The following is a 27269-nucleotide window of genomic DNA, read 5'->3' as shown; positions in this document are numbered from 1 at the left end:
GAAAACTCAAGTTAAAGTGGGGGTAGGTGAGATCTTTGTTTAGCAGTGGTCACGTAAATGGTCCCTCTACAGGGGCGGGGGAGTAACCCATCGGTAAAGCTTCGGCTTTGAAAGTTGAGCACGTTTCCTCCTCCCACCCTTCCCACACTTGTCAGTAAAAGTTTCCACTGGCTATGTAAATCCCCATCATTCAGCACGCTGGGCACCTTTTGATACACTTGCATAGCTCTCCACATCACCTTGGAATCTACGCTCTAGGTTGCGATCGCCTCGAATTTGAGCTTCCTAACTGTGACAAAAATAAATAGCCATTGGTTAGTCAATTTTCCAAAAAAGGCTCCCTACTATCATAGGTCGCCTTTCTCTAGAAAAATTGCCCTCCTAGTAGCCATTCCCTAGTCAATAAGGTGTGGGGTTTAAAGACCTCTATGTAGATATATTTATAATGTGTACGTGCACATTATATGAAAAAATGGCGACTTGCGCAACTCGATCGCGTGCTCTGTCCCTCTACAGGAAACTCTTACGCTCCGCCCGCACCTGGCCTGGCCCTCCCGAAGAGAAGCACTACATCTTGGTATGTTCTCCTTTCTACTTGCACAAAAGAAAACGCAGATATGACGGCTGAAAAACTAGGGTTTCATTTATCTCACAACTAGCTTCTCTCAATACCTCCGCAGGAAGAGAGCCGATCTCTTTTCAGACAAAACCGACATATCTCTGAACTTGATGCCATCGATAAAAAGGTAAGATCATATTCATTTCTTGCTACACGCTTTGTGACATTAAGTATGGATTAATCATATCTTCAGGTAGTTAATCAAACAAATTTTGGGCGCTTTCCCCTTAGTTTGGGCGAGAGCACCAAACGCATGCACACATACACGTGTGACCCACAAGAAAAGCTGTTGACGGGCTCACCAACACAATACAGACCTAACAGATCATAGGCCACCTGAAACCGGCCTCTGGTAGAAACCAAAGTGCGGTAGACTAGCAGTCACCAATCCAATTGTAGTCCAGACAAATAACAAATGAACAGGAGCTAGAATGTTCCAGAACAAAAAGGAAAACGACACCTGTTGGCCCCAAAGCTTGGCGCCCCTTTCGGTATTTCTTTATTCAAATTCAATGGAAAGTTTAATTGAGTACAACAAAGCCAGTCAGGGAAAGTAAACCTGCATGTCCAATCTGGCAGCCCTCAAGACCTCTTAGCATAGAGGATTCACATACAGATCTGTGTCCCACAAAAGCAACACACTGTGGTCTCCTCTAATCAACCAAGACAATACAGCAGGGCAACCTTGAGCATGCATCTGGCTGTTCCATGTTCATGGCTTCAAACTCAGTCCAAGTACAAATCCACTATGTCCAACACTGTTTTCACCTTTCAAACTGCCATACCCCTCCTCTCACAAAGTGTCATGTGCACAGTGCGTATCTACCGTGTGCTATACGCATGCAAGACTAGTTTCGAGGCTTGGGGAAGCTTGGAACTAGGCAGGCTGATTGACGAGCTGAGTTAGGGATATACTAACGGGCGGGCACCCAAGTGTGGACGCCCGATGACCGGCCAAGAGCCTATAAAAGGGTGGCCAAGGTTAGTTATTGATATAGAGAGTCTCGCAAGTTTGTGAGAGCTCTATGGTCTTGGAGCCTGGATCTAGTGCAGACGTGCACCTGCTTTATGCAGCCGAGGCCGGCAGCAGTCTCGAGGCCCGCGAGGGCAGCTTCGTGGCGGTATGGGACGTCGCGAGGAGGAGATTGGTCGGTACGTCATCCTAGTTAGCTCAGCTCGTGGCTCGGTGGGGACAGCCAAGACTGTGGGCTCGCCCACGGCTGTCATGGTTGGGAGGTGAGTCAGGCCTGCACCCCCTTTGTTGTTGGTTGTTCGTTTGTTTGCAGGATTCGAGTTTCGAACCAAGATCGATCACGAGGGAAGATCCGTGGGGATTTGACAGTGGTATCAGAGCATACCTCATGAACGAGCAAGTCGGTAGGTAGAGAAGAAGAGGTCGAAGTACGGTATGTGTTAAAAAAACTTGCTGTTTTTCTGTGCATACTGAAGTTTTCAGTTTGGTATGTGTTTTTCTTCATCAAAGAAACCCATGTTGATGATGGGAGATGGTAGTTTTAATAGGGTTGATTGCTTTGCAAAGAAGAGGCCTTGTGTGCAGTCGCATATCTTGCAGGAAGAGAAAACAGAAAAAAAAAGAAAAAAGCATGATGCTTTTCGTGGCTTTTTGGCGCATGAGAGAGAGCGAGCGGAGAACTGCTTGATTCGTTTGCTGGCGGGTGTACGTTTGGCCGCAAAAGGCCCTGTTGGCAGGCGCCTAAGACTGTGTAGGCGGGCAGCCAAGCACCTAGGCTTCCATAGCCACGCCTTAGCGCAGGCGGCCCAGGCCAGGCAGGCCAGGCAGGCCAGCGCCCAGGCAGGCCAGCGCCTAGACCAGCCCAGGTCGGCACTCTTGCCACGATGCCTGGTCCATACAGGCGCAGGTGCAGGCGCAGGCGCAGGTTGGCGTAAGCGAGCAGGCGACAGCATCCGTCCGGCGAGGTGGCGAAGGCCCTATTCTTGGCGGGACTTGGAAAAAAAAAAAAAGCAAAACAGCAAGCGTGTGCGCCCAGCTCGATTCGGCGCTTTGCTTTTTTGTTTTATATATATTTTTTTTACAAAAGTCGAGGGTCCCTAAGGTTTCCAAGGTTTAAAAGTGTTTTTTTTTTTGAGGATGGGCCAGATCCGTCCAAGTAAATCACCTTGGGGTGCACCTGTGTTGCTTAGGAGAAAGAAGGACAATACTTGGAGAATGTGTATAGATTACAAAAGATTGAACAAGCTGACTATTAAGAACCGTTATCCTCTCCCTAGATCAGATGACCTAATTGACCGGTTAGCAGGAGCGAAATATTTCACGAAGATAGATTTGCGTATTGGCTATCACCAGATACGTATTCATGAAAGGCATGTCGAAAGAACCGCCTTTCGGACTAGGTATGGCCATTACGAGTTTCTTGTATTACCTTTTGGGTTAACCAATGCTCCAGCCACTTTCCAACAAATGATGAACGATCTTTTTCGTGAACATTTGGGGAAATTTGTGGTGGTGTTCCTGGATGATATTTTGATATATAGCCGTACTCTTGAGGATCATGTCGGACACCTCACGATTGTCTTATCTATTTTAAGACAGAATCGACTATATGCTAAATTCAGTAAATATGAGTTCTTTATGACCGACATCATTTACTTGGGACACAAGATCACTAGAGATGGATTGAGCATTGACTATGACCGAGTTCAGAAGGTTTTGGACTGGCCTATACCGCGAACAGTGAAACAACTTCGTTCTTTTCTCGGTTTTGTTGTCTTTCTTCGGAAATCTGTACGGGAGTACTCTCAGCTCACACTACCGATGACCGACTTATTGAAAGGTCGTGGACGTAAGTACAATCAGCCTATCACTTGGAATAACGATTTGGATATGGCCTTTAGACTTTTGAAAGATAAAGTCAAGGAAGCACCTATCTTAGCATTGCCTGATCCTAGTCGGCCTTATGTTCTTGAAACTGATGCCAGTGACTATGCTATCGGGGCTGCTTTATTTCAAGATGGTAGACCGGTTGCTTTTGAAAGTAAAAAGCTAGACGACACTCAATCTCGTTGGCCAACCCTTGAGAAGGAACTTTATGCTGTGATTCATGCTCTTAAGGTTTGGAGACATTATTTATATGGCTCCAAGTTTGTGGTATTGACTGATCATCAGTTAATCAAGTATGTGTGTGATGCGGATGATTTGAGAGGAAGAAAAGCTCGTTGGGCAGAGTTAATGCAAGATTTTGATTTTGAGATCCGTTATCGGAAAGGGTCCATGAATAATATTGCAGATGCGCTTAGTCGGATTAGAGAGGTGAATTCTTTGTCGTTCACCGAGATTTCTACTGACTTATTTCAGTCATTGAGAGGGCTTTGCAGGACTGATAGTTATTTTGGTCCATTTTGGCAGAAGATCCAGGACGGGAGCTCATTGATTGACCAAGACTCGGTGACTGCGCAGTCTACCATTCAGGCTGCAGGAGGTCAGTGGATGATTCGGAATGGTTTACTATTCCGTAATGACAAAATTTGTGTACCACAGATCCCGGACATTAGGTCCAAGATTCTGAAGGAGTGTCACGACGCACCTTCTGCTGGACACCCTGGGGTACACAGGACACTATCATTAGTGAAACACACTTTTTATTGGCCGAAGATGAAAGGGTATGTAGAAGATTATGTTCTCAAGTGTCAGATTTGTCAGGCAAATAAAGCTGAACGCTTTAGACAGGCTGGGTTGTTGCATCCTTTGCAAATCCCAGGTAATAAATGGGAAAGTATTTCCATGGATTTTATTACCGGATTGCCAAGAACACATCAAGGCCACGATTCTATTTGGGTTGTGGTAGATCGCTTGACAAAGATGGCTAGATTTTTACCGACCCGGAAGACTATTACAGCTACGCAATTAGCTCGGCAGTTTATCGAGCAATTGTTTAGACTGTACGGGTTACCGCAGGACATAGTCAGTGACAGGGACATACTGTGGACCATTTCGTGTTACACGACGGATTGGTTCAGTTGCATATGAATTGGATTTGCCTTCTCATGTGAAAGTTCATCCTGTATTTCATGTCAGTAGACTTAAGGAAGTACTGGGTGGAGCAGATCAGTTAGTTACTCCTCAAGAAATTATAGATGTCCAGGACATGACATTTGTTCCACACGAACCTGAAAAGATTCTTGGCTTTCGTGAACGAAGATTGCGTCATACGCTTATCACGGAATACAAGATCAAGTGGAAGGATCGTGTTGAGGAGGACGCTACATGGGAGACATTGACTTCTCTTCAGAGAGATTACCCTGGCTTTTTAGTGAGCTCAGGAGTGAGCTCTTAGAGGAAGGGGAGTATGTCATGTGCACAGTGCGTATCTACCGTGTGCTATACGCATGCAAGACTAGTTTCGAGGCTTGGGGAAGCTTGGAACTAGGCAGGCTGATTGACGAGCTGAGTTAGGGATATACTAACGGGCGGGCACCCAAGTATGGACGGGCGGGCGGCCAAGTGTGGACGCCCGATGACCGGCCAAGAGCCTATAAAAGGGTGGCCAAGGTTAGTTATTGATATAGAGAGTCTCGCGAGTTTGTGAGAGCTCTATGGTCTTGGAGCCTGGATCTAGTGCAGACGTGCACCTGCTTTATGCAGCCGAGGCCGGCAGCAGTCTCGAGGCCCGCGAGGGCAGCTTCGTGGCGGTATGGGACGTCGCGAGGAGGAGATTGGTCGGTACGTCATCCTAGTTAGCTCAGCTCGTGGCTCGGTGGGGACAGCCAAGACTGTGGGCTCGCCCACGGCTGTCATGGTTGGGAGGTGAGTCAGGCCTGCACCCCCTTTGTTGTTGGTTGTTCGTTTGTTTGCAGGATTCGAGTTTCGAACCAAGATCGATCACGAGGGAAGATCCGTGGGGATTTGACACAAAGGGCCAGAAGAAACAACTTTGTAGCAGACATAAGCCAGTGGAAAGAAAGAAAGAAAGATATGTTGAGAGTTTACCAACTGTTATGCGCAGTTCTGCACCGGAGGGATTGACCGTACCAGTCTGTACTTGCAGTCGCCTGTGTCAGCAATTCTGCAGCACACGTGTGCACCTGTCCGTACAGGTTTGTACTTGCAGCACACGTGTGTACCTGTCTACTTTTCTCCCTACAATTGCCTCAGAACTGTACCTGCAGCTGTCCTTGTGATGCACCGCCTGTAGCCTTGTGATGTGCCGCCTGTACCAGCTGTGCGGGACTGAACTGTACCCATTTGTACTTGCTGGACAGGGCTGTCAGTACCCGTCTGTACCTGTCCGTACAGGTCAACACCTGCAGTCGCCTGTCTGATGCGCTGCCTGCATAGAAGTCGTCCTGCAGCAGCCTGAATGATGCGCCTGCACCTGTCCGTACAGGTCAGCACCTGTAGCCGCCTGCACAGTAGCAGCGTGTACCTGGTCGCCCTGCAGCCGCCTGCACCAGTAACGTGTAGCAGCCTGTATCTGGTCACCCTGCAGCCGACCTGTACGTCCTCTCCTCCACGCAGCCAACCTGCACATCGTCTCCTCCACGCAGCAAGCCGACCTCCTCCTTCCACGCAGCCAGCCGACTTGTCTTTTTTTTTTTCCCAAAAAGCAAGAGAGAGATGGATAGGGAGAGAAGCGTGTACCTTCAAAAATGGGATAGCCTCTCCCCAAATTTATCCATAAGAATATCTAAGGCCCGAAGGTCCTTTTAAGTTTATTAAAACTTATTCCTAGGGGCCACTTATGCCTAGGGGCCACCCAAGGTTAAAACATTATAAATATTAAATCCCTTGGTCCCCCTTCACACTTGGGGATGTCCACACATGTTACCATTTGTCCGGGCCCCCAAGTATGAATCGTGAAATATTTATCTTGCTCACCGACCACCATGCCCACACTTGTGCTGTTCCAATTTCACAGGGTCATGACATACCCCCCTCTTGAAACATGGCAAGCATCCTCGATTGCAATCTGGTGATACAGCAAAATATCCAAAGTGAAAAGTACAATATGGCAAGATCAGCGTCCCAATCTCTCTAAGTCATGCATATGTAACAACATTCATTGCAAACCAATGGTGTAGTAGTAGTCCAAGTTGTATACCACTGTGAACCATACACAACCACAACATCGAATGTGACTAGTACACATATATCATAGAAGTCCCATAAACAGATGTACTGTCAGCCATCAGTACCTTCGGGTGAGACAAAAGCTGCACCAAGCGACCTCTAGATGTCATCTGAGCCTGTCTGTATCAAGCGAGTGGAGGTGCTACCCCCCTCTTGAGCATCAGGCAATGCTCTAGACCCATGCTCTGCTGAACGTGAATGAGCCGTAACAAGAGTCGGCTCCAACTCAAAGGCATCGAGATAAAGCTGCAAAGCCTGAGGTGAATCTGCTAAGTCACCTTCCTCCATCCACTTCGCATCCATCGGTGAGTAGTTCTTGAACTTCACAAGATAGCGACGGGAAACTTTACCTCGTACCTTTCTTTCCTTATGTGCCAGTATCTGCTCTGGAATAAGAACCTCATCAAGTTCCTCAACTTCCGGCTGAGCCTCATCTGATACATCCTCAGGCACATTCCCATGGAAAGGTCTAAGTAGACTCACATGAAATGCATTGTGAATTCTCCAGTGATCTGGTAGCTTCAAGCGATAGGCCACCTCACCAATCTTTTCCAATACCTGAAAAGGTCCATAATAGCGCATGCTCAACTTAGGGAATAAGCGCTCTTTACCCTTCATTTTCTTGAGCCTAGCTTTTTCAAATCGCAAAAGAACCCAATTACCCAATGCAAACTCTAATGCACGTCTGTGACGGTCTGCTGCTTTCTTTTGCTTTTGCTGAGTTTTCTGGAGTGCCAACTTAACTCTCCGATAAGCTTCATCCATGTTCTCCACATATTGATCAGCCTCAAAGATCTTATCCTTTGTGTGCGGTACCTTCTTCCCTCCTTCCACAATCTCAAAAGGCGCCTTGCCCGTCGAGGTATGGACGGTGTTGTTATAAGCAAACTCCACCAAAGGAAGATACTTTTCCCATTGTTGCTTGTGCTCTGACACATAACACTTAAGAAGATCTAACACTATAGAATTAGCCTCTTCCGATTGACCATCTGTTTGTGGATGAAACGAAGATGAAAACTTGAGAGTTGTACCCATGTTGTCAAACAACCCTCTCCAGAATAAACTCGTCATCCGTGGATCACGGTCACTGATGATAGACGAAGGCAAGCCATGATACTTGAAGATGTTTGCCATGAACAACTTTACCATATGATCAACTTTGATCGTCTTACGCACGGGAATGAAATGAGCCTGCTTAGTGAACCTGCATATGATAGTCCAAATGCCATCATTCCCCATTTGTGTCCGTGGAAGATCAAATATAAAATCCATGGCAATGCTCCCCATGGTCTATCTGGAATAGGTAAAGGCTGAAGTAACCCTGGTGTCTTTTGACGGTCAAACTTCACCTTCTGACATACGATGCATTGCCTAACAAAAGCATCAACATCTCTTCTCAAGGTCGGCCAATAAAAAAAAGTCTCAACTGCTTTTACCGTGGCGTCAATACCTCTATGACCTGCATACGGTGGAGCATGACTTTCAATCATAACGTTGAGTCGTAATTGCCTGGTAACACACAATCTACCATGCATCAACAAAAAACCATCCCTGAGAGTATAATGATCATGCTGCTGACCCTCAGACATCTGATCATAGAGTCTTCCAAAATCCTCATCATGGGCATACTGCTCTTTCATCTCATCAAGCTCATGATGATAAGCAAGTGAAACTGCTGAGACCTGTGGCTTGCATGACAAAGCATCTGCCACAACATTCTTTTTGCCTTCCACATGCACAATCTGGAAGTGGAACATAGACAAAAAGTTAGCCCATCGCATATGCTTCTCAGAAAGTTTAGTTTGTGTGAGGAAATAACGCAAGGTCTGATGATCTTTCTGTACAGTGAAATCAACCCCAAGCAAATAGTGTTTCCATGTAGAAAGAGCATGAATTACAACCAACATCTCTTTCTCATAAACCTGCAAAGCATGTCTTGACTCGGTACAGATACGGGATCTCCCGTAGCGGGGGAGAGTAGATTTGTGTGCGATATACGACTCTCATAGGCTATCACATGTCCTTCCTGCATGAGAACTGTCCCAATACTGTTTCCACATGCATCACACTGGACAACAAAAGCCTTTCGGAGATCCGGTAATACCAATACGGGATCCGAAGTAAGCTTTTCTTTAAGCTTTTTAAAGGTTGTAATTTCTTGATCAGCCCATCTAAACGGAGTTGCCTTCTTTGTTAAGGCATGAAGGGGCGAAGCAATCTTAGCAAAATACCGTATGTACCGCCTGTAGTAGGAACACAATCCCAAAAAGCTACGTACATCATGCACGGTCCTCAAATCTGGCCAATTAAGAATTGCTTCCACTTTCGAAGGATCCATACGGACTCCATGCTTAGACACAATATGCCCCAAGAAGTGTATATCTTCCAAGAAAAACTCACTCTTCTTGCCATTAATGACCAGCCTATGCTTCCGGAGTTCATTAAACACAATGGCCAAATGCTTCCTATGCTCCTCCTCAGTGTGTGAATGCACAATCATATCATCAAAGAATGTGTCCACAAACGCTCTATGAGGTCGGAAAATCCTGTCCATCATCCTGTTAAATGTGGCAGGTGCATTTGTCAAACCAAAGGGCATAACTAAGAACTCATATAGTCTAAAAGTGGTCCGAAATGCTGTCTTATGCACATCCTCGGGTCTAATGTGTATCTGATGATACCCGCTTTTCAAGTCTATCCGACTAAAGACTGTTGAGCCGTGTAAGCGGTCCAATATGTCATCGATTCTCGGAATAGGGAATCGATTCTTGATGGTATTCTTGTTTAGCGCCCTGTAATCTATACACATGCGCCAAGAACCATCTTTCTTTTGCACCAAGAGTACAGGTGAGCAAAAGGGTGATGAGCTAGGCTGGATCAACCCTTTATTCAACAACTCCTGTACCTGACTCATAATTTCTTCTTGTTGGCTGCACTAACGCGGTACGGCGGTCTATTTGGTGGAGTACTCCCCGGAATTAGATCAATAGCATGATCTTCTGGCCTTTCCGGAGGAAGTTCTCCTGGCAATGACTCGGAAAAACAATCTTGGAACTCACGCAAGAAATCAGTCCTGTCTTTATCTAACATAGACAAATTAGATTTAGACTCATCATCTTTTGCATCCTTTACAAAAATCAAGTACGTGGAAAGATGCTTTTTCATTATTGATGAAATTGCCGAAGCTGATACAATGGGAACAGATTCCCCTTTAAGCTTTACATCCAAAATATGCTCTTTCCCTCTATGAGTCAAAGTAATCTTCCTGTTGTATGTATCCACCACCGCATGTACTCTATGGCACCATGGCATACCCAACAAAACATCACATCCATCAAGTGGCATGATGAAGAACTCCTCACTGTCCTCATAACCCTGCACATGAAGCCTGAGCTTCCCAATAATAGGAGTAACGGGTTTTGCATACCCAGGACAAGCCATATTAGTCTCATACAAAGGCCCCATCTCCTCTGCACGGATCCCCAATCGGCCAGCCAAATCCGGTGAAATAAAGTTAGCTCTAGCACATGTGTCAAAGAAAATCAAGGCATTTTGATCTCTCACTTTGCCCCATGCCCTGCATAACTCAGTCTCTTCACCACCTGGCTGTTCCCCAACACGATCAGGAACTAACCCTACAGAAGGTTTTGGTTTCTTAGACTTGGGCTCCCCTTTAGTGTCAGAGTCCTTTTGGGACTTACGCTTGGGACAGTTAAAAGACATATGTCCCTCCTCTGTATAGTAAAAACATTTCCGAGCATCCATCAAAGCCTGTCTCTCCTCAGGAGTTCTTTTGGGCATTGGTAACGTCTTATACTGCTTCTCTGTAGACCCTTTTGCATCAGCTTTTTTTACGAGTGTTGGAGGGGAGTAAACCATTAGAGCTGGATGGCTCCCAATGTTTGCATGTGGGCGGCCAGCAGATGGACCAAATGGTCGGCCAATTGGTGACACATGTTCCAAGGTGTTTAGAGCTAAAAGAAGTCTCCCAGAGCTTCTGCATGTGACATCCCCCCAACACACACACAAAAACAAAAGCCTCACTCTACTGAGCTGCCTCTACCGCCAACACTTCTTCTGCACCCGCCTTTGCTTGTGCCCTCGTCCTAGCCCTATTTTTCCTTATTATCCTTACGCTTGCTCTTGCCAAGTGCGCCCTTCTCCACCATCCTTTCTGTTAGAATTGTGCATCTCAGTGTTTTGGGGCTTTACTATGTATCTGGGATTTTATTGGATTTTCTCCTATTTATTTGTCTAGGGCCAGTTGGCCAGCCCTAGAGGCAGTCAGCCAGTTTACTCCTGCACTATATAAGGAGTTCCCCATTATTCACTCTTTCATCCACTTCCCTTGCACATAGTTCAACATTCAGTTGTTGGCCATTGCCATTGTAAAGCTTTACTGCCTTCATAAAAGGTGATCTTGTCCAACTCTCTCAATCTCCTTTGCACTCTCTCATATGTTTACTGTTTATGCTTCCGCATGTGCTATCTCCTTCATGGTATCATACGCTTAGGTCCAGGCTGCTCCAAACTCTGCAAATCTGCCCACCTTGTTGTGCATTTTGCTTCCATCACTTCTCCGGCTGTAGATCAGTCCATACAGTAGCTGCGTTTTCAGTACCTTGCTGTGTTTTCTGGTCTAGCCCTCTTTTGGTTACATGCTTTGTTTAGCTCTTCAGAGGCAGTTTTTGAAGTGTTCTGGCTGCGTTTTCTTCTATAGCATCTGTTGGTGGTGCGTTTCTTGCTCGTGGTGCTTTGATGGAAAGGTTGTACAAACCCTAAGTCCTAGCTAATTTTAGAGACCTTATTTATGACCTTAAGAGATTGCATATGACGAATCCCCAGAAATGTCTTTTGGAATTAACTCGTTTATGACTTCAACCTTTTATTTTGATTCCTAAAAGACAGTTGTCATGAAATAAATTCATGTTTTCATTTTTTATCAATCAAGATTGTTAAAATTATTGCTAGTCATTCATTATATTCAAGTTTATATTGCGCTTAAATTTTGAATGTATTGAAAGTCAATTCTCAACTCAATGTAAGTTTCTCTAACTTTGATATCAATAATCATTTTATATTTTATTTTTATGATCTCAAGTTTTTCAAGAATTGTGTTGAAGTACTATTGCAATAACAAGTCTTAGATTCTAACTTTAGTGGTTATTTCTCTCCTTATTTAATATGTCACTTTAAATTAATAATTTTATATTGACTATGAATAGAATACTATAAAGATTTACATATCTTGGAGTGTTAAATATGTTTTTCTAGATAATTTCAACTACACTATCACAACGATAGAGGTATGTGTTCACTTCATTTCACCAATGATTCACATTTTCAGCAAAGTCATTTAAATTTCCTTTAAAAAATATATTTACTTTTACAGTAAGATCTTGAAAATAAATTCATTAGATTATCATTCATTTCTCAAGCAACAAGATTTTAGCATGCATACTTTAAATATTTTCCACACTTTAGCTATCAAAAATTTAAGTTTCAGAGGGAACTGGCCCCTCCATCTCAAACTTATATTCTGAATGAGTGATATGTGGAGTTAATTTGGTGGTATGGGGGGACATTATATTCAGCTCATGTACTTACACTAGACACATTTATGGCTTCTATTTTTTACCATCTTGTGTGTGTATGTGGAATGTCCCTTTGTGGTATGAGACACTTAGACTCGTTTCACATCGCAACTCTTCGAACACTGTGACCAAATGAGTTCTATGTTCCTGCTCATTCTTGGAGAAAACCAAGATGTCATCAAAAAATACACCTATGAATTTGCGATGGGGTCGGAATAATCATACGATTAAACGTGGCAGGAGCATTGGTGAGACCAAAAGGCATCACCAAAAATTCATATAATCCAAAAGCTGTCCTGAATGCTGTTTTATGGACATCTTGTGGCACCACTCGTATTTGGTGATAACCACTCTTCAAGTCAAGACGACTGAAACACGCCGAACCATCAAGCTTATCCAAAATGTCATCAATACGTGGAATTGGGAATCTATTCTTGATGGTAAGCTTATTTAAAGCTCTAAAGTCCACACACATGCGGAATGACTCGTCTTTCTTTTGAACAAGAAGCACAGGAGAGCAATAAGGTGATGAACTAGGCTGAACCAAACCTTTCTCTAAAAGCTCATTTACCTGCTTCATGATCTCTTCTTGTTGTGCGGCACTCACACGATATGCGGGTTTGTTAGGTGGAGAACTACCTGGCATCTTGCTAGAGTTCTGTTCAACGGAGGATAGTGCGGTGGACCTCTTCACGAAGTCTCTATCTCAAGCTTTGCTCCGGCGGCACTCCAGCTCACTGGGGTTGGTTCCACATCCAGGAGCTGAGAGGGGGTGTTAGCAGTCATCTCCTGTCTGTATATTTACACTAGGGCCTCTGTTGTGGGTGTGCCCGCCCGATTTAGGTGTTTTCTCATTTTTCCCCACTCTCCATATTTTTCCCTATTTTTTTGGTGTGGGAGGCTGTCCTGTGGCTCTTGGCTGATCCAGTTGTGTCATGTGCAAGAATTGCAATGGACATTCTTTGGAGCTAGTCTGAAAGGGGCAGCCAAGGAAAAGTGGCCCAACTTCAGTCCCTAGTGCTGTGTCATGTGCAAGATTATCTTATGTGGTTGCAGGATGTATATGTGATGTATGATGTCTCTGGGTGGCATATGTATTGATTCATGCTCATATTGTGATGGATGTTGAATGTATGCTGTGATTTGAGCCATTGGTTTTTTGTATTACACGTGCCCGCCTTGTGACATTGGTATTAGAGCAAAGGCTTCTTTCTTTGCTTGAGAAAGGATGATTTTTGGGCATACAATATTTTTCTTGGCTAAGCATATAGAAGAGATAACATGAGCACCAAGCTGAGGCTCTTGGGCAGGAGAGGGCTGTTGGGTATGAGGGCAGCTAGCCTGCACACACACACACACACACACACACACACACACACAACCTCAAGCATAGAGAAACGTGAGTGCTGGAAAAGATGTACTCAATAATAATGAAATGAAAGTACAAGTGAGTACATATAGTAGCCTAGGGCAAAGTGCCCAACACACATAAGTGTGTTCACACGGGGAAAAAACCTTTGTCCAGTCACATGGAAAAAATGCCCGTGAGTAAGCTGTGTTCACAATTGAACTAGCCGGGAGTGGACATGACCAACAAACCCCCCTCAAGTGAACGGTGTGAACTGGAAGCAGGGTGATAAAGCTGTGAATGCTGCCCTGCACTATGCTCCACAGTAAGAGTGATCAAGAGAGATCACGACGGCAAAGAGGAACTGGAGTGCCAATGGGAAAAGCAAGCGCTATATGATGGGGAAATAGAGAAGCCCCAATGTCGTAGTGCTAATGCTAGAGCACCGTAGTTCATAAACGCATCACCTGAAATGCATGGAAAAGATCATGTGGACATCAACTGCATCAAATCAAGAGGCATCACATAATACCCCCCTGAAGGCAAGCATCCTAATGCCAAGCTGAACTGCATGTAATCCACATCAATGACAACAAGAGCAAAGCATAGCTCTGTAACTGCACAAGTGATAAGCATAAGAAGAGGTAGCAGATATACGCATGTGTAAAGGCAACAGGATCCCGAAGTCATGCCTGTGAGACACGCAATGTAAGCTCCAAGAGAGAAACTCATCAGTGGAGGATCCGATGAGGAAAAATCAGCAATGGTAGGGCTGATAAAAGTAAAAATTCAGCAATGGGAAAAGCTGAAAATCGAGAGAAAAAGTGGGGGCCTCGAGGTGGGCATCAGCCAATGCTATGAGAGGATGGGTAAACTCTCAGCGATGCCATGATCAGTGGCATGTATGGCAAGTGTAAAGATGCATAATCCCACAATGAATAGTATACATGTGACATGTCAAAACCATGAGAGCAAGCCAACAATGGCCAAGTGTGTAGAAGGCACTCCCAATAAACATGACATGTGAGAAAGTGACAATGTCAACATTGTAGAAACAATCCCGTTGCAAGGGAAAATAGCATAAAGGGATCTCCAGTAAACATCACATAAGAGAAAGCGTCTAGCATAGACCAGCATAAGGGTCAACAAGCATAAGTGACCATGAGGCATCACCAATTGCATGTGGGCAAGTAAAATCCCCCCTTGAAATGCATCTGCCAGACCATGCATACCAAGGAGTATAGACTATAGAGCATAGTCATCAAAAGCAACGGCATCAGAAGACATCTCTGCATGTGATGAAGATGTAAGGGTCAAGGCTAAAACATGTGTAGCCAAATTGGCATGATCTGCACCTGTGGAAGAAGATGCCAGCTGCTTCTTTTTTTCACTCTCAATACGCTTCTTGCATTCCTCTATGGTGTGCCCTGTTTTCCTGCAGCGCTTTTTCTTTTTAGGCTTGTCCTCTGTCTTGGGAGGATCTGATGGGCTAGGTTTAGGCCCATATCTATTCCCACGAAAGGGTGCAGCCATTGCTGACTCAACAGACATCATGTTGTTCCTGTTGGAACGAGATTGCTCTTCACTGAGCAAGAGAGTCACAAGGTTGTCAAAAAAGTGACCGCATTAGGTGCATTGCCAGCCAACAACCGCAAAGTGGTGCCAAATGTCTGATAAGAGTGGGGCAAATTACGCAAAACTGTCCGAACAATATAGCCATCTGTCAAGACCTCATCAATGTTAATGAGCTGCTCTCGTAGGTCTTTCACATGCGTAAGGTACTGATCAATAGAGTCACCTTCAAGCATGCGGTCAGTCTCAAGCTTGCCCCGAAGGTAAGCTACACGAGCCTCATTGCGACCTGAATACAACGCCACCAAGGTATCCCAAGAACCCTTTGCAGTGGTGTAGGAATGAATGTGCAGAATGATATGCCTGGAGCACGAGAGAGCAATGAACGCATGGGCTTGAGCATCCCTAGCATCCCAAGTACGTTGTTGCTGAGGAGGAGGAGGAGGAGGAGGAGGTGGTGGTGGACTTGCAGGAGGGTGAGCGGGAATCACTTCGCCTTCCGTTGGAGCAGGTGCAAGAGGACGCTCCTCAGTTCCATCCACATATAGGCATACATTCTTGGCAACCAATACATGATGCATCATATAAGCCCACAGTATCCCCATTGAGCTTGTCCTCTTGAGATAGCATTCCAAAGAGGTCATTATTACTGTTGGCCATGATAACACAACAAATCTGTCACAAGTCACCACGAGTAGGCAATGCCCAACAAAACCGTAAGAATGCGGGAGATAAATAGCAGGATAATCAATGGACTGAAAGGGAACTCCTTCACCACAAGAAATACATATGCATGTCCCAAATCTGCAAGTGTACTGCACGATGATGCAAATCTGTCAAAGTGTCCACAATGGCATACATATACTGTAGCAAACCACAAATGTATACATGTGTCGTGAAAAACATGATCAACTGACACGTGAAAGAGCTGCAAGTGCTCAAATCCCGGTAAAATCAATGGTAAATGGATCAAATGCTCCAAAAATGGGCTCAATGTAGAAAAGCCCCAATTTTTAGGCAGCCAATTAGACCAAATCATAACCGGATTTGCACCTGTAAATCTGGTAAAGTAATTGTCACCTGTACCAAATGCTGTAATGTCCAAAAAAATTGGGGAAACTGCCCCAATGCCAAGTAAATGTGCTTATAGTATCCAAAATGCCTGCAAATAGTGCCAATTTTTGCAAAATCCCCAAACTTCTAGTGCAATTATGCACCAAATCTGCTGAAATCAATGCCAATGTGTGCCAATGTTGCAATTGCAGGCTCAATAGTGAAAAGTCCCAAAATTAATGCAACTAATTTGCTAATTTTTTTTTTGGTCAATTTTAGATCAAAATTTGCAAATCCCACAAACCTGAAATCTGTAAGGGCTGAAATTTTCAAAAAATTTCAAATGCCCCAAATTTTGTAGTGTGCAGGTACACTTGTAGGATGAACAGCAATCGCAGATCTGTACTGTGCAAGGCAGCTTGCTGGGCGTAGTGTACGGGATGTACAGGACAGCAGTTGCAAGGCGGCGTAGTGTACGGGCTGCAACTGGGCAGAGGATAGGCGGCGCCAGATCTGGGCCAGGGCGCGGTGCAGCGTAGATCTAGTTTGGGGCGGTGTGAAGCAGATTTGGGGCGGTGTGAAGCAGATTTGAGGCGGCGACGCTAGCTTCGACAAGTGGCGCGACGGTTGCGGCAGCACAGGTACAGGTCGGCGCTGGGCAGTGAGTGTGGTGTCGTACGATGTACAGTCGGCGCACAGAGCGTCGTACGATGCAGGGCGGCGCAGATCTGACAGGCGACGACAGCTTTGAGGGTGATGGCAAGGCAGCTAAGAGCGGATGCAAAGGCAGCGACAGGGCGGCTGAGGGCGGATACAGAGGGCAGTAAGAGGAAACCCTAACCCTAATGCTCAGAAATCCTAATGCAGGATTGTCAAATCCCCACGGATCCCCTCGTGATCGATCTTGGTTCGAAACTCCAATCCTGTAAACAAACGAACAAACAAACAAGCAAGGGGGTGCAGGCCTGACTCACCTCCCAACCATGACAGCCGTGGGCAAGCCCACAGTCTTGGCTGTCCCCACCGAGCCACGAGCTGAGCTAACTAGGTTGACGTACCGACCAATCTCCTCCTCGCGATGTCCCATACCGCCACGAAGCTGCCCTCGCGGGCCTCGAGATTGCTGTCGGCCTTGGCTGCATAAAGCAGGTGCACGTCTGCACTAGATCCAGGCTCCAAGACCATAGAGCTCTCACAAACTCGCGAGATACTCTATAATACAATAACTAACCTTGGCCACCCTTTTATAGGCTCTTGGTCGGTCATCGGGCGTCCACACTTGGGTGCCCGCCCATCCATACTTGGGTGCCCACCCGTTAGTATTTCCCTAACTCAGCTCGTCAATCAGCCTGAGCTTCCCCAAGCCTCGAAACTAGTCTTGCATGCGTATAGCACACGGCAGATACACACTGTGCACATGACATACTCCCCTTCCTCTAAGAGCTCACTAAAAAGCCAGGGTAATCTCTCTGAAGAGTAGTCAATGTCTCCCATGTAGCGTCCTCCTCAACACGATCCTTCCACTTGATCTTGTATTCCGTGATAAGCGTATTACGCAATCTTCGTTCACGAAATCCAAGAATCTTTTCAGGTTCGTGTGGAACAAATGTCATGTCCTCGACATCTATAATTTCTTGAGGAGTAACTAACTGATCTGCTCCACCCAGTACTTCCTTAAGTCTACTGACATGAAATACAGGATGAACTTTCACATGAGAAGGCAAATCCAATTCATATGCAACTGAACCAATCCGTCGTGTAACACGAAATGATCCACAGTATCTAGGGGGTAATTTCGGAGATCTACCTGTCCGTAAAGTCTCGGAATCTTTCGGAACTCGCAAATACACCATCGTTCCTTCAGAGAACTCTCGATGTCTATTAGAATAAAACCTGTCTTGGTCTTGAGCACTTCTAATAGATTCCTTTGCAACTTGTAACATTTCCTTCATATCTTGCAAAAAATTACGTGCTGCATCATGCTGAAGTCCTGAGAATCCTATTGTAACAGGTGATCTAGGTTGAAAACCATACATAAGCATGAAAGGACTAAACCCTGTACTCGTATGCTTAGTACTGTTATATGCAAATTCTAACATAGGAAGATAATCCTCCCATGAATTCTGTCTTTTGGATACGTATGCCCGAAGCATATCCTCCAAAATCTGATTCACTCTTTCAGTCTGGCCATCAGATTGAGGATGATCTGAGGAACTCAAATTCAAAGTTGTTTCCAACTTCTCAAAAACAAGTTTCCAAAAATCACTCGTAAACTTAGAGTCCCTATCACTGACTATGTCGTGCGGTAACCCGTACAGTCTAAACAATTGCTCGATAAACTGCCGAGCTAATTGCGTAGCTGTAATAGTCTTCCGGGTCGGTAAAAATCTAGCCATTTTTGTCAAGCGATCTACCACAACCCAAATAGAATCATGGCCTTGATCTGTTCTTGGCAATCCGGTAATAAAATCCATGGAAATACTTTCCTATTTATTACATGGGATTTGCAAAGGATGCAACAACCCAGCCTGTCTAAAGCGTTCAACTTTATTTGCCTGACAAATTTGACACTTGAGAACATAATCTTCTACATACCCTTTCATCTTCGGCCAATAAAAAGTGTGTTTCACTAATGATAGTGTCCTGTGTACCCCAGGGTGTCCAGCAGAAGGGGCGTCGTGACACTCCTTAAGAATCTTGGACCTAATGTCCGGGATCTGTGGCACACAAATTTTGTCATTACGGAATAGCAAACCATTCCGAATCATCCACTGACCTCCTGCAGCCTGAATGGTAGACTGCTCAGTCACCGAGTCTTGGTCAATCAATGAGCTCCCGTCCTGGATCTTCTGCCAAAATGGACCAAAATAACTATCAGTCCTGCAAAGCCCTCTCAATGACTGAAATAAGTCAGTAGAAATCTCGGTGAATGACAAAGAATTCACCTCTCTAATCCACTAAGCGCATCTGCAATACTATTCATGGACCCTTTCCGATAACGGATCTCAAAATCAAAATCTTGCATTAACTCTGCCCAACGAGCTTTCCTTCCTCTCAAATCATCTGCATCACACACATACTTGATTGACTGATGATCAGTCAATACCACAAACTTGGAGCCATATAAATAATGTCTCCAAACCTTGAGAGCATGAATCACAGCATAAAGCTCCTTCTCAAGGGTTGGCCAACGAGATTGAGTGTCGTCTAGCTTTTTACTTTCAAAAGCAACCGGTCTACCATCTTGAAATAAAGCAGCCCCGATAGCATAGTCACTGGCATCAGTTTCAAGAACATAAGGCCGACTAGGATCAGACAATGCTAAGATAGGTGCTTCCTTGACTTTATCTTTCAAAAGTCTGAAGGCCATATCCAAATCGTTATTCCAAGTGATAGGCTGATTTGACTTACGTCCACGACCTTTCAATAAGTCGGTCATCGGTAGTGTGAGCTGAGAGTACTCCCGTACAGATTTCCGAAGAAAAACAACAAAACCAAGAAAAGAACGAAGTTGTTTCACTGTTCGTGGAGTCCAAAACCTTCTGAACTCCATCTCTACTGATCTTGTGTCCCAAGTAAATGATGTCGGTCATAAAGAACTCACATTTACTCAACTTAGCATATAGTCGATTCTGTCTTAAAATAGCTAAGACAATCGTGAGGTGTCTGACATGATCCTCAAGAGTACGACTATATATCAAAATATCATCCAGGAACACCACCACAAATTTTCCCAAATGTTCACGAAAAAGATCGTTCATCATTTGCTGGAAAGTGGCTGGAGCATTGGTTAACCCAAAAGGTAATACGAGAAACTCATAATGGCCATACCTAGTCCGAAAGGCGGTTCTTTCGACATGCCTTTCATGAATACGTATCTGGTGATAGCCAGTACGTAAATCTATCTTCGTGAAATATTTCGCTCCTGCTAACCGGTCAATCAGGTCATCTGATCTAGGGAGAGGATAACGGTTCTTAATGGTCAGCTTGTTCAATTTCTTGTAATCTATACACATTCTCCAAGTATTGTCCTTCTTTCTCCTAAGCAACACAGGTGCACCCCAAGGTGATTTACTTGGATGGATCTGGCCCATCCTCAAATAATCTGCGAGTTGTTTAGCCAACTCATCTTCCTCGGCTTGGCTCATCCTATAAGGTGGAATACTCACAGGATGAGCACCAGGGATCAAGTCAATACGATGATCTACTGCCCGTTCAGGTGGTAAACCCGATGGCAGTTCCTTAGGAAATACATCTTGAAACGAATCGAGTATCTTCTGTAATTCTCTGCTTTCAAACACACTTAATTCATTCACATCTGAGAACTTGAGCAAGAAGCCCACTTGAGGGGTTTATAAAGGTTTCCCAAAAGCCAAAAAATCTTCAAAAGCTAGGCTTAGCTTTTGCTTTAGCTTTTGTGTTTTTTTTCTTGAATAAATAAATAAATAAATAAATATATATATATATATATTAGTATATATATATATATATATATATATATATATATGGATATATATATTCTCTTTTCTTAAAAAAAATAAAACACCTTGGAAACCTTAGAGGAGGGTGATTTTAAAACTTAAAATTTTTAAACTCCAAAAAAAAAACTGAAAGCTAAAAAAAAACGTAAGCTTTCCTAGTTTTTTTTTTCTCTCCCCCTGGATTCGCCCGACGGCTCGTTGCAGACGTCACACGTGCAGGGGTCGCCATCTTTGCTGCCGGCTTGCTTTGCAGCATCTGCGTCAGCCTCGCGTAGGTCTTGCGATGAAGCCACGTGGGCCTGCGCTGGCTACGCTGCCTGGCCTGGCTGGTGTACCTACCTGCCTAGCGTAGGCGCTGCCTAGGCAGGCTGCGTAGGCCTGATCTGGGTGTTGCTTAGCTGGCTACGCAGGCCTGGCCGCAAGGCTGTGCAGGCCTAATCGCCTGGCTACTCAGCCTTGGTCGCTTGTGCAAACTTGGCCGGCTACAAGCCTGGCTGCCAGCATAGACACCCAAAAGTTAATGCTTGCCCAACGTGCAACACGTCTCGACCAGCAGTCCTTCATGACCAGCGTTGCAGTGTTCGCCTCGCACGCTCTCTCTCTCTCTCTCTCTCTCGTACGCCAAAAAACAACGAAAAGCAACATGCTTTTTCTTTTTTTTCTGTTTCTCTCCCTGCAGTTTATGCGTATGCACAACAAAACAGGCCTCTTCTTTGCAAAAGCAATCAACCCTACTTAACTACCATCTCCCATCAACATGGGTGTCTTTGATGAAGGAAAAAACACATACCAAATCTGAAAACTGCAGTATGCACAGAAAAAACAGCAAGCTTTTTAACACATACCGTTCTTCGACCTCTTCTTCTCTACCTACCGACTTGCTCGTTCATGAGGTATGCTCTGATACCACTGTCAAATCCCCACGGATTCCGTCGTGATCGATCTTGGTTCGAAACTCGAATCCTACAAACAACGAACAAACAAACAAGCAAGGGGGTGCAGGCCTGACTCACCTCCCAACCATGACAGCCGTGGGCAAGCCCACAGTCTTGGCTGTCCCCACCGAGCCACGAGCTGAGCTAACTAGGTTGACGTACCGACCAATCTCCTCCTCGCGACGTCCCATACCGCCACGAAGCTGCCCTCGCGGGCCTCGAGATTGCTGTCGGCCTCGGCTGCAGAAAGCAGGTGCACGTCTGCACTAGATCCAGGCTCCAAGACCATAGAGCTCTCACAAACTCGCGAGATACTCTATAATACAATAACTAACCTTGGCCACCCTTTTATAGGCTCTTGGCCGGTCATCGGGCGTCCACACTTGGCCGCCCGCCTGTCCATACTTGGGTGCCCACCCGTTAGTATTTCCCTAACTCAGCTCGTCAATCAGCCTGCCTAGTTCCAAGCTTCCCCAAGCCTCGAAACTAGTCTTGCATGCGTATAGCACACGGTAGATACACACTGTGCACATGACAAGGATGGAGCCTAACCCTAATGCTCTGATGTGTGCAATAGGCTGAAGCAAGAGGAGAAGCTTAAGGGCAATGGGGGTAACCCTAACCCTAGCAGCACCCCGCTTTGATACCAATGTTGGGTAGTAGGGCAGCTAGCTTGCACACACACACACACACACACACACAACCTCAAGCACAGAGAAATGTGAGTGCTGGAAAAGATGTACTCAATAATAATGAAATGAAAGTACAAGTGAGTACATATAGTAGCCTAGGGCAAAGTGCCCAACACACATAAGTGTGTTCACACAGGGATGTTGGGGTAAAGGCATTATGCCCACCCTTGTAGTGTGCACAAGCCCATAAGTTATAGTACATAGTACACTTAGTACTTTTAATGTACTAAGTGCACTATGTGTACTAGTGCAAATATACATGTGTGATAGGGGAGTCACACACACACTTGATGAGTTGACTTATCCCCACATATCTCTCTCTCTCTCTTTCTTCTTCTCTCTGTGTATGTCTCCCACATGAAACCCTAACAGACAGCTGAGCTTCCATAGATCATTCAACTGGTATCAGAGCTTTGGCTACAGGAGATCCCTGTGGTAGAGAGTGGTAGGGTTTCTACATAGAAGAGCACTGGTTTTAGGGTTACGAATTTGACTGCTGTGCTGACTGCGACAAGCTGGCTAGGGTTTGTTAGGGTTTGTGCAGTGTGCAGCGACTGTGTGTCCCTGCGTTGAACCAGTCGCAGGCAGGTGGGCGGAAAGAGGAGGCGAGGGCAGCCATTTCTCCTTCAGCAGAGCGGCAGGGTCTTCAACATCATCGTCTCGCTGGAGCCGCTGGATAAACACGTGGCGTGTCTGGTGCTGGTAAGCGTGTCTGGTGTGGAAGCGTAGTTGGTGGTGGACGTGCCGGGAGACGTATTATTGGACGCAGCTGGAGGAGTCGGGCGACGTACGGGAGAGGCTTCGTTTCCATCGTCGCCGACTCGATAGCACAACTCGCCTCATAACTCGCTGGGGCAGCGCTCACAGCAGGTGAGGCGCCTAGAGCGAAATCGCCGCCAACTTGCAGGGGCTTTCGTGTTGCAGCCCGTGCGCGAGGCCCTCCTCACCAGCAGCATCTCATCTTTGCGGGGAAGCATCTCGAAGATGGCCGCACCTTGGCAGACTTTTGTGAAGACCATACCCGGGTTTTATGATTTGCAGTAGCTCTGCAACATTTGGACATGGGTTTCAGAACCTGCAGCTCCTTGGTCTAACGTTTACAGCATCCGTACGTGCACAGCAGAAGCAGCATCTCACAAGAATCATCAAATACGAAGACACCCCCTTTTTTCTGCAACAGAAATCAGCTGATTTCAGAGGTATTTGCGTCAATTTTTTTTTGGGATTTGCAATTGAGCAGGTACAATCATCAATTGAGCAAGTACAGGTCCAAATTGCTCAATTTTTGAGCAAAATTGGCAACATTGGGTGACATTGGTCACATTCAGGATCAATTTGCAGGAAATTGGATGTCAAAATTTGGGGCTTTTGATGTAATTGTGCCATTGGGCATTCATACATGCTGTATGATGTGAGCAATCTCACATTTGGGGCAAAATTGCAGGAAATTGGAGTGCAAATCAAAGGGCTTTTGTGCCAATTGGGTTGATTTGCATGCAGGCACTGGCATTTGATGCTTTGGGCAATGTGTTGATGCTTGTCAAGCACTCAATGTGCCTGTAAATCAAGGGGCTTTTATGTATTGGATGTATATGTGGCCAGGGGGAAGCATTGTGAAGACTCTGGATGCCTTCATGTGCATTAATGTACCGTTCATGATCAGAAATTGATCTTGAATCAAGGGGCTTTTCAAGATTTTGTGCTTGTTGAGCTTGGCAAAGCAGCAGGGAAGACTTCTATGCCTTGAATCCTCAGAAATCCACTTGCAGTCAAGGGGCTTTTGCCCAATTTCTGTCCGGGACTGTTGTATGCAGTGGTAGGGACTGCCAAGGTCTGATTTTCACTCATTTGGACAGCCAGGAGAGCATTTATTGCTGCTGTACTTGCTGGTATAGATTTGGTACAACTTTGTACAAGTTTTGGCATGGCTGTACATTGATTTGAGTGAGGAAAAGGTTCATTTTCAGCTGTTGTACTTGCCGGTACAGATTTGGTACATCATTGGTGAGCACTTAGTACTGTTGTACAGTACTTTGGAAGGGGAACAGAGCACATCTAAGGTGCTGTCATAAATCTGCAGCAACCAGATTTTGGTGATTTTATCACATACAGTGGGAGTAGAGTTGCATTCGTGCTTCCGCAGTGGGAGATAAACTTTGGGAGAACGACTGTGAGCACTTTGTGTGCTTTTGGTGCAGTGTTTGCACATCTTGCAGGGAGTCAGGCTTTGTCAAAGGTTGCATATTGGTATGGCAACCACAGGTGAGAGCTCTTCATTGCTTCACATCAAGAAGCTTGAAGGCTCACATAATTATGACATTTGGCAAACCCAGTGCTATAATGTGTTGCTCCAGAAGAAGCAGCACAAGCCCATCAAAGAAAGGGGTATAATGCCCGCTTCTCTTACTGCTGAAGAATGGGAAGATATGGATGAGCTAGCAAGATCCACCATCATGTTGTCTGTGTCAGACACTTTACTTTTCAGCATACGTGAAGAGAAGACAGCTTGGGGAATGTGGCAAAGATTGCAGGACTTGTATGCCCAGCAAAGTGCCTCAAGCAAAGTGTATTGGTTGAAGAAACTCATAGGTCTTCAAATGAAGGAAGGGGCATCTATGACAGCCCATCTAAATGAGTTTAATGGTGTTGTCAGCCAGGTCATCAATCAAACGATGAGTTCAAAGCCACCTTTCTCTTATGCACTTTGCCAGAGAGTTGGGACACATTCAGGACAGCCACTAGCAATTCAAATGCTATGCTGTCATATGCAGATGTGGAGGGTGCTCTTCTTCAAGAGGAGATGAACAGGAAGAACAACTCTGTTGGAAAGTCCAATGCAGTGAATGCACGTGGGAGATCCCAGCAAAGGGGTAAAAGCCAAGAACGGGGAAGGAGCAAGTCCCGCTCCAAAAAGGACTTGGAATGCCATTATTGTGGCAAGAAGGGACATATTGAAGAAAAGGCTGCATCAGACCTTTGATATGAAGGATTTGGGTGATGCAAATCACATTTCGGGTATGCGGATACTTCGGGACAGAAATCAGCATGTGTTGTATTTGTCTCAGAAGGAATACATTGGCAAAGTTTTGCAGAGGTTCAATATGGATGGGGGGAAGAAGACTAGTACTCCTTTGCCTCCATATGTGAAACTCAGTGCTATGGACAGCCCACAGTCGGATAGTGACAGGGCTGATATGGCCAAGATTTCGTATGCTTCAGCTTGTGGCAGTCTCATGTATGCCATGGTTGCTACTAGGCCGGACATTGGATTTGCAGTGGGAGTGGTTTCTAGATACATGGCCAAACCTGGCAAGAAGCATTGGGAAGCAGTGAAAGGTGTTATGAGATACCTGAAGGGCACACAGGATATGTGCATATGCTTTGGCAAACAGGATGCATTAGTGCATGGTTACACGGATTCGGATTATGCCGGTCATCCAGGAAGTCTACTACCGGTTATGTGTTTGCATTCACAGGAGGTGCTGTGTCATGGATATCCAGGATGCAGAAGTGCACTGCCTTATCTACTACAGAGGCCGAGTATATTGCAGCCACAGAGGCTTGCAAGGAGGCATTATGGCTATCTCGGTTAGTGGTTGATTTGGGTTATACAGGGGATATTCTATTGTTGCATTCTGACAGTCAGAGTGCCATCCAGCTGGCAAAGAACCCTGTCTTTCATGCAAAGACGAAGCATGTGGATGTGAAGTATCACTTCATCAGAGAGGTGATAGAGAACAAGCAAATTCAGCTTGTCAAGATTCATACGGATGACAACCCGGCTGATCGGTTGACAAAGAGTTTGCCTCCAGAGCGATTTGCTCATTGCAGACACTTGATGGGCATTGGACGAGGCCAGTTTCAGCCTTGATATGGCCTTGTATATTATCATGTACATGCTGATTTTTCTTTTCCTTCATTTAAGGGCACTTTGCCTTCTGTAATTTTATGATCAATTCTTACAACCAAACTTTGCTAAAAATGTGCGCAAAGAATGGGATTGGCTGAAACAGGAAGAAGGGGAGTCGGTGCAGACTTACATCGCCAAATATTGGAAGGTACTGCTGAAAGTTACCCTTTTCATGACACTCACTGATGAAGAGAAGAAAAGAAAGTTTGGGTTGCATCCGATCATTCAAGAGAGCCTTGAAGTGTACCCAAACCAAACCCTTCAGCAGTCAACGCATTCGGCTACTGCGGCGGAGACATTGCACATAAAACATAAGCCAATTTCAGATTCTTTCAAGGCCAAGAAGAGGGCTGGTTATGACCAGAAAAAGGGCGGACAACCACTAAAAAGTGATCAAAAAGCTACCCAAGGTACAAAGGAACGTACATCCAAGAAGCTGTGGAGCAAACACAATGATCATGGCCTGTCAAAACATCAAAGGATTGAGTATGCACGTGAGGGAAAATATTTTGGATGTGGAAGTAAAGATCACTTGTATTATGGGTGCCCACGAAACCCGAAAAAAGCAGATGGTGGCACCGAAAAGCCTCATGTAAATGCCGTGCTAGATGTACCGGGAAACACAGGACATACTTCAACTGAAAGACTAATATGTAAAGCATGGGAACAGCTAAAAGATCAATTCGCTTTGTTTCTTTTTGATGATGCATCTATGAACAATTTCATTTTTGTGTAGATGGCTGCCACCATAGGATTGGATGTATCAGATTATGGCACTCAAATGGATGTAGATGGAGCTTTTGAGGGTAAAGGAGTGAATGTAACACCAATCATTGGCAAGCTTCGCATTCACATACAGGGCTGCCTTAATCATGAGAGCTTTATGGTTGCTCCTCTCACTGGTTGTGATGTTTTGCTGGGAATGCCTTGGCATGCTCGTATGGAGCCAAAGAAATCAT

At 45.2% G+C, this 27269-nt stretch overlaps 1 protein-coding gene across 1 annotated transcript in view; it reads left to right on the top strand.

Moving 5' to 3' along the window:
* The first annotated feature begins 408 nt into the window (after positions 1–408).
* The window catches only part of LOC147633710 (uncharacterized), a 64838-nt gene continuing 37977 nt past the window's right edge, over positions 409–27269 (top strand). The window contains exons 1-2 of the mRNA XM_086804474.1: positions 409–577; positions 681–746. Coding sequence (XP_086660600.1) covers positions 446–577; positions 681–746 — 198 coding nt within the window. The 5' untranslated portion in view covers positions 409–445. The remainder of the gene's footprint in view (positions 578–680; positions 747–27269) is intronic.

This window comes from Cibotium barometz, chromosome 11 (genome assembly GCF_041138505.1).
Source record: "Cibotium barometz isolate CiBa-2024 chromosome 11, ASM4113850v1, whole genome shotgun sequence".
NCBI lineage: Eukaryota > Viridiplantae > Streptophyta > Polypodiopsida > Cyatheales > Cibotiaceae > Cibotium > Cibotium barometz.
This window is presented reverse-complemented; position numbering and strand designations above follow the sequence as displayed.